Genomic DNA, 7,969 nt, shown 5'->3' with positions numbered 1-7,969 from the left:
TGAGGAATTCTTACTGAGACGAGTGGGTTTCCCTCAGACAAAACAACTCCCCCCACACTGGTTTCCGATAGCAGCCTGTCAGGTGCTGGGGGAGAAGCATTGCAATACTACCACTAGTCATGGAAATGAGTATATGTAATGTACAACATTATCACTGCTACAAAAATTAAGAACAGTATTAGAGAACTGTTAGAGAAATCAATAGTTTTCAAATTCTCCTTTCAGGGAACATTTCCGCTTCCCTTTATCTGACCTGAGGCTGTTTGCTAGAAATGCAGCTAGCAGCTCATACAACAAAAGACTTGACTGCACAATGTTTGATTAGCAGCTCTCAGGCCTGTTCAGGACCCCACAATTTTTTTTAATAGCACACGTCAGTTTACGATACTACAAAACATACAATCTCATTTTTAATAGCTTCAAAATTTCCGGAAACATTTACATCTCTAGCTATAGCAGCATGTTGACTTGCTCTTCCAAAACTAGATAGGCAGCAGTTGATCCCTAACACGGAAAAAAGTCCACCTGGGGCCAATAAAATGGCACAATACCCAAATTCTCCACGCAGGATCACACCAACAGTTTTCTTTCTAACTTAGCAACCTTTCGACCATTAGGATTATACACAGCTGAAAGGGCAGGCATCAGTGTAGTACAGCAGTAAACAGCTTGCACACATTGGGGTCTCGAAACCCTGCAGTCTGATTTGCGCTGGCTCATTAATTAGTCTGTGATTCTGTGCTCAGTTAACATATGAGCAGAACTCTGCAGCACACTCCATTCTCAAAAAACACAGACTGAGAATGTCACAACTGCAAGCCTCTAAAAAGGGTCAAGGAGGTTGTTACTCTTGATTCCCTTTTATTCTTTACCAACCATCGAGAACAAGACAGAGTGTATAAGAAGACAGTTAAGAGTGTTGTAATCGTCCAACTATTCCCCATGGACACATTTTTATTTTAAATATTTTGCTGTTTATGTCCATCATCTATGACGCAGTTGTTCCAAAAATATTTCAAGCAAACATGAAAGTATTTGAAAATGTCTGTGTGGTGGTGCTGAGAGTTTTACTGATAGTCAGTTATGCCTTCTGTACAGATAAGCATTTAACAGTATATGCCTCTGTTTTCTGAAGAGGTTTTCTTTTTCTAAACAAGCTAGAATCCATTTAGACTTAATTACATTTAAAAGGATTTACAGCTAATCTACATACAACAGACACTATGCAAGTACCAGGCCAGCCTCAGAAGACAGCCTCACACGGGGCCACAGCCAGTGGTGGGGCACACAGGGTGGCAACCCCCTTTAGCAGCTGCAGCACCTTCACCAGAATGCCCGAGCTGGAGCCCAACCTCCAGCCAGCCTGGGCACTACCTGGCCTTGCAGCTCACCTCCCTTCTCCTCCGGTGCCTCCCTCCGAGCAGAAGAGGCAGGAGGACAATGACAATGACAGATAGTCATGGGAGACTGAGGGCCAGGCGCATCTGAGTGGCCCTCCCTGGTGTGCTGAACTGAGGAGAGGGCTTGGACCACCCACTCACATCCCCTGAACAGTGCTGCCCAGGGAGCAGGAGAAAGATCCGTGCTACCCAAGTCTGAAGATTTACAAACAGGTCCTGCCACCGTGGGACCCTGGCCCTGTGCGCCCTTTTCCCGGATTCCTGCCCCCATTCATCCAGGTGCCAGGCAGCGCTGGTGCCATCTCGCCCCTTTCTGACCCGTCTGTGGTCTTCACTTTGGCCCCTGTTGTCATTCGGTGCTTCGCCTTTTGGAGGGGGAGGATTCAGTGCACTTTTCTGAAGACTAAGGGTTTTGCTTTGCTCTTCCTGCGGAAGGAGGAAACAATACCTGACCCGCCAAGAAGCAGAAAGAGCTGGCAATTGGGGTGGGTTTGGGGATTGGGGTGGGAGCACCACAGATTAGCTCATTTAATTTAATTTAATTAGTACTGCCCCAGCCCCCCCTCCCCCCAAAAATCCCTGGCTACAATGCTGGCCTCATAGCTTTCCCCTCTAACTGCTGATATTCTTCAGGAGAACTCAGTACTAAATAGCACCCAGTTCCTTAAAGGCTACCTGGCCCATTTCCCATGTTTGCTCCTATATTTCTGCTGCTACTGCAGCAACCATTTGAATGGGATGTGAAAGGTCACTTAACCAATCACATGCATACAGAAACATGGGGTCAACAGCAGTCCTTGGTCTCATAATCTAAAGAAAATACTGCCCAGCCCATGCAGTTAGACTGGAACGTTTCTTCAAGCCTGTGTGGAGAAGTGGTTACAGCACTGAACAGGTTTGACTCCCCACTCTGCCATGGAAGCTTGCTGGGTGACCTTGGGCCAATCGCACATTCTCAGCCTAACCTACTTCACAGGGTTGTTGTAAGGATAAAATGGAGGTGAAAAGAATGATGTATGCTGCTTTCAGTCCCAACTGAGGAGAGAGGTTGGGTATAAATGAAATAAATTTAAAAGTCAAATTCTGCTATTTGAAAGAAATATTAACAAAAACAAGAATATGGAGGACTGCTCCCACAATATAGTTAGAATGTGAAAGATGTTACGAAGTATAAATATGTTTCACAGAAAATGTGAGATGAATGGAAAACAAAATTAAGAGTGGAAATCCGTAACAAGAACCTTGAGAGAGCCTCATCAGATCCACAGCTAGGGGCAAAAACTATTTAAAAAAAGAATCACAGCATGGTACATTAATAGAAAGTCAAGGAAAAATACACATCTAGTGCTTCACAGATTGGGAACAGCTAGGAAGAGGAGTTTTCTGATCTCATGGCAATTGTTTATGCCTCTCAATAGAGATATGCCTGACCCAAAAGAGGACTGTACTTCCATTAATGTGAAATAGTTAGACATTTCAGGGAGTAATTCCATCACACTGATAATGTTCCAGCTAACCATCATCATCCCAATGAAGCATAGAACCAATTTGATTGTTGTCATTACCTATTCTAGCATTAAAATCACCCACCAATAGAAAGAAAGCTTCAGGATATTTAATAGAGTGGTTAGTAAGGTAGCCATTCAACCGCATCCAATGGGCTCTAAGAATATTTTTATCTTGGTAAGGGGGCATATAGATATTAACAGCAATCAATTGGAAATCTTTAAACAGAATGAGAAAAGCTTGGGCCAAGGGGGGACACGCCTCCAATTGAGTGACAGAACAAGTTTCATTATATCTTTGTGGCTAAGATGTGTCACTTCCCACTTTACAAAAACACAAAAACTACATCGCTCCTTGACACCTACCACACCCCCTTAGTACTCTGGTCAACTCACATGTTGATTACTGCAACCTCCTTCTCTGAAGGATTAAAGTCAGTCCCCTCACCTGTAACTTGCACCCAGGGCCAAAATCATTCCCCTCTTTTGTTCTCCAGACCCTTTCTTAAATGCTTACCTGCCAGTTTCCTGTACCCTCTTACATTTCCACACAAACTCCTTGTCTGAAGTCCTCCATGAACTTGCTACTGTACTCTCATAACCCTACATGTCCTTCATCCCAACCAGACTTCATCCCATCAGACAAAAGTAGGAATAGAGATCTGATCGGGGTTATCCCAGTCAGAAGGAGTGTTGCAAAGAATGCTTGTAAAGGATACAAAGGTAAAATGCATATTGTAATTAGCTTGACTAGAGTACAGGGGAAATGCTTGGGGGCAAAAAATTAGCATATGTAGTGAGATAAGAATTCTATGTACCTATTCAAGCCCTGGGAGGTCTGTGAATGAACTCAAATTCAGTAATCTTGCACTTCAAGGAAAGTTTTATTTGTCTGAGGACTGCCAAGAATGGCTTGGATACAATTCACTGAATCAGCAAGTCAAACAGCTACAGGATGTTCTGGAACCATGTGTTAGGAAGCCATAGACCACAAGGTGTTTTAAAAATACAATACCTGTTCTGTAACATAAGGAAACAGAACTCTCATGACTTCTGATCTTATACTACTGCAGAAACTAAAATATGGCATGAAGTACAGCAGGTGCAGGGATGAATGCAAGGCTCAAACATTTTATTTGTCTACAAGACAAATTCTTAGGCAGTCACAAATTCATCGTCATTAAGCTGCTTCTCCTTCTCTTCTGTTCCAAACTCTGGCCTTTATTTTATCTTTATGTCAACTGTACCTATCTACCTACCTACTTCAGTCACATACTATTCCCAAAGCATCCACGTTTTCCCTCGCAAAGCACCTTCTCTATTCACACACAATTTGGCAATGTGATATGAGGCTCTCCTTACTATGTGCTTTTAAAATAGGAAATACTTAGTTTAGTGGGTTTTGTGATATAGATGTGATCTACAGGCACTATCACAGAGTTACACACACAAGTGTACTCTTGTAACATGATGCTAATCTCACAGAAGATCAAAGCGAACTTCACAGTCTGGGTAGGAAACCATAAATCTTTTTAGGTTTAATAACAACATTCAGAAGATGTTTAATATTTAAACAAAGCATTTAAAGTTTTGAGAAAATTAGCCTAGCATTAAATAACAGCAAGTTGTTTTTGGTTCTCATACACAGCGTTCCTGCTGGCACTCAACAGCTGGTGTTCTCAGCATTAGAACTGCTGATGCCAGGAAGTATAATTAAAGAGACTTTTTAATACCAACTTTCATATTCAAAAAAGTTTACAAGTGAAGTTTTATTTTTAAAAATACCTAGCAAAGCACTGACCTGGATAGCTCAGGTAAACCCAATCTCTTCAGATCTTGGAAGCTAAGCAGAGTAGACCCTGGCAAATACTTGGATGGGAGACCTCTTTGGAATACCAGAGCTGGGAGGAAGGGGCAGGATTTATTCAGCCACCTCTTTGAATATCCTACATGCCTCCAGTAGGGGTCAGTCACCAGAGGTCACCATGACTTCCAGGTGCTCATGCACACTCAAATGCACACATGCATATTAAAAAAATACAAAAATACCAAAAGAATACCTAGCAAAAACTTTGCAACTGTTTAGATTTAATTCTAAAGAAATTAAAGCCTTTCCTTAAAACTCTCTGGTACCTGAAGCAGCAGCATTACATAATACTGTGAACACTTTATCATGTCTCCTTTTCTTCTCTCCATTTGTTTTACTTGTCAACTAGAAAACCTAGTTTCTACATTCCAAGGCATATCACAAGGAAAACCCTTCATATGCCAATATTAAAATGGTTAATTAAAAGAATTTCAATGACCGGAAATAAGGTATAACATTATCTACTACTTAAAGAGTGAAAATCAGGGTAGATTCTAGCTACTAAGTTCTAAGGAAAGTAAATGTTGTGTACTTTACAGAATTATTGGAACTGGGGAGAGAAAAAACAACAAAAACAATACACTTACCCACAATCAGGAGCAGGGCACCACCTACAATCAGGGTCTGCAACAAGCCAACGTCTAAGCATAAATTCTTCATATTTTTCCATCAAGATGTCATCATTTAATATTAATCGAATATCATGGGGATTAAATCGTTCAGAGCACTCTGGACAGCTGATATTAACTCTGCTTTCAGAGATTTCTATCCGGAGATACTGACGTAAACAATCCACACAAGACCTGTGATGACAAGTCATTATTTCTGGGAACCTCTCCTTTGAGTGTCGCAGAAGGCACAGGGGACACTCCATGAAATCTCCACTTTGTTTGCTGCTAACGGTCGTTCCATTGTCAGAAGATGCATATGTAGAGAACACAGAGTTTTTATCTGTACACATTTCCGAGTGTATACTTTCAATACTTGCAATCCCATCGACACCTCCATTTATATCCCTGGATTTGCGTTTTGTATCCCTTTTTCTTCGAAAGAGAGATCCCAGAGAAATTCTTCTCTTCTTTGGTGCCTTTTTAATTGAAGGCAAGCTGACGGAGGAGGCAGAAGATTGGAGGTCTCTATCGGATCCCATTTGCCGATGTAAACTCATGGCTAAAATATTCATCAGAAAGGAATCAAATACACACAACTCTAACCATTTTAAGGATGAAGTAAGTATTAAGTAGCAGCACACTTAAGTCATGTTGTGCATGGCCCGTCTTGTTCATGCAGAAAATTCTTCCCAACATGTAACTCCAGGAAATTCTTCAGGGACTCTAAATTAGGAAAAGGAGGGAAATAAACCAGATATTAGCATGACACAGGACATGAATTGCTTGTAATTTCCAAAGGACTTGTATTCTTAAATTTACATTACTGCTTCCTCATCAGCTCACCCCATGAGGCCGCCCTGAGCCTGCCTTGGTGGGGAGGGGGGGTATAAATCAAATAAAAAAAATAAATCTTCTTTGCCTCAAACTACTTTTGCATAGCTTCTTTGTCTTCTTTGCCTCAAACTACTTTTGCATAGCTTTCAATCAGCCCTGACCTGGATGGCCCAGGCTAGCTAATCTTGTCATATCTCAAAAGCTGAGCAGGGTCACCCCGGTGAGTGCTTGGATGGGGGAACCACCCAGGAAGTTCAGGGTTGCTACCCAGAAGCCGGCAATGATAAACTGCCTCAGATCATCTCTTGCCTTGAAATCTCTACTGGGTCGCTATAGGTTGGCTGTGATTTGATGGCACTTTCTTCAACCACTACCACCACAATTAGCAAGCTAATATCATTGGAGGACAAGAATGTCTTTTACTGCATTTCATATGGTTTATATAATGGAATAAATATCCCCATCAAAATATAGAAACTGGGGGGGGGAGGGGCAAGTGAAAGTTTACTGCATTTCATATGGTTTATATAATGAAATAAATATGCTCATCAAAATGCACATGCTGCATATGGGGGGGAGGGGCAAGTGAAATAACAATGTCTAAATTCTTTGAAACGTCCCACAAAAGTTGGCAGAATACTCAACAATATATTTCCAAAACCCATCATTCAATATGGATGAGACTCTATTTTTGAAGCTGGTACTTCTAAAGAATAGAAAGAAACGTAAATAGTCTGTGCAGGATTCATACTGAAAGTCAGGCACAACCTGACTGTAACATCTTCCACCAAAGTTCAACGAGTGAATCATTACATGCAATTCCAATAAAATTCAAATGGTGCATTGTAGGGGTGAAAGTACAAACTATAAATCAAGAATCCCCCAGTTCAAACCTTTCAAAACTCTAGATGGTCTTTAGCAAGTTACTGTCTTTCAGCCTCAGCATTCCCTTGTGCAACAGGAAGTTTACAGCAACCTACCTTATAGGGCTAATGCTAAATATATGCTAATGCTAAAAATAATGTATGTTAAGTGTTCCAGAAATAAATGCCAATTGTTATTAAATTAATGACAGGCTTTTTCCCTCAAGGTACCAGAAGAGAGAAGAAGAGACAAAGCACAGATCCCTAGTAACTATCCATGCCCCAGCAGCAGAAATCCTAGGTAAGGAAACTTTCACTTGAGAGGTGAGGTATAAATCTTTTAAATAAACAGACCTTAAAAGAAAAAGAAAAATCATCTATCTCCCATCAACACAAAGATGCCCATAAGTGAAAAGGAATTAATAGCTAAAAATGTATGCAACCCCACCCCATTGCTCACACAAGCATTTTTAACAAAGCTGAGACTTTAAAAATTAACTGTGTAACAAAAATGGCGTTTGCAGAGGGAATTGAGGAGGAAGAGTTGGATGATAACTTGCTTGTGGGAGAATTAACCATTGAGCAGTTTTTGAAACTACTTAGAGATGGAATACAGAAAGGAATACAAAAAGGGTTTGAAGAGGCTTGTGCGAATATAACTGAAAAACGGCAGAGTATACAACCGGATATTGAAATTAAGGAAGAACTGGTACAGCCCAAACAAAGTGTTGGTGAGGAACAAGTTTGCTATTCTAAGGAGTCATGTGATGATACTCAGCCCCTCTCCATTATAGGATTGGAAAAGGAGACAATGAGATCGTCCTATATAAAGACAGACCTAACAAATCTGAATATGCAGAGAACTTCTTGTAAAGAAGGGAGAAATGGG

At 41.0% G+C, this 7,969-nt stretch overlaps 1 protein-coding gene across 2 annotated transcripts in view; it reads right to left on the bottom strand.

The window, feature by feature from the left end:
- Positions 1 to 7,969, bottom strand: part of RNF19A (ring finger protein 19A, RBR E3 ubiquitin protein ligase) — a 64,618-nt gene that overhangs the window by 17,759 nt on the left and 38,890 nt on the right. For both annotated transcript variants that reach the window (XM_015405868.1, XM_015405869.1), the window contains one exon: positions 5,360 to 6,106. In XM_015405868.1, coding sequence (XP_015261354.1) covers positions 5,360 to 5,955 — 596 coding nt within the window. In that variant the 5' untranslated portion in view covers positions 5,956 to 6,106. The remainder of the gene's footprint in view (positions 1 to 5,359; positions 6,107 to 7,969) is intronic.

The sequence above is a fragment of the Gekko japonicus genome, unplaced genomic scaffold (assembly GCF_001447785.1).
Source record: "Gekko japonicus isolate JY-2015 unplaced genomic scaffold, Gekko_japonicus_V1.1 scaffold232, whole genome shotgun sequence".
Taxonomy (NCBI): Eukaryota; Metazoa; Chordata; class Lepidosauria; order Squamata; family Gekkonidae; genus Gekko; species Gekko japonicus.
The sequence above is the reverse complement of the archived record's forward strand: the minus strand, read 5'-3'. Positions and strand labels throughout refer to the sequence as shown.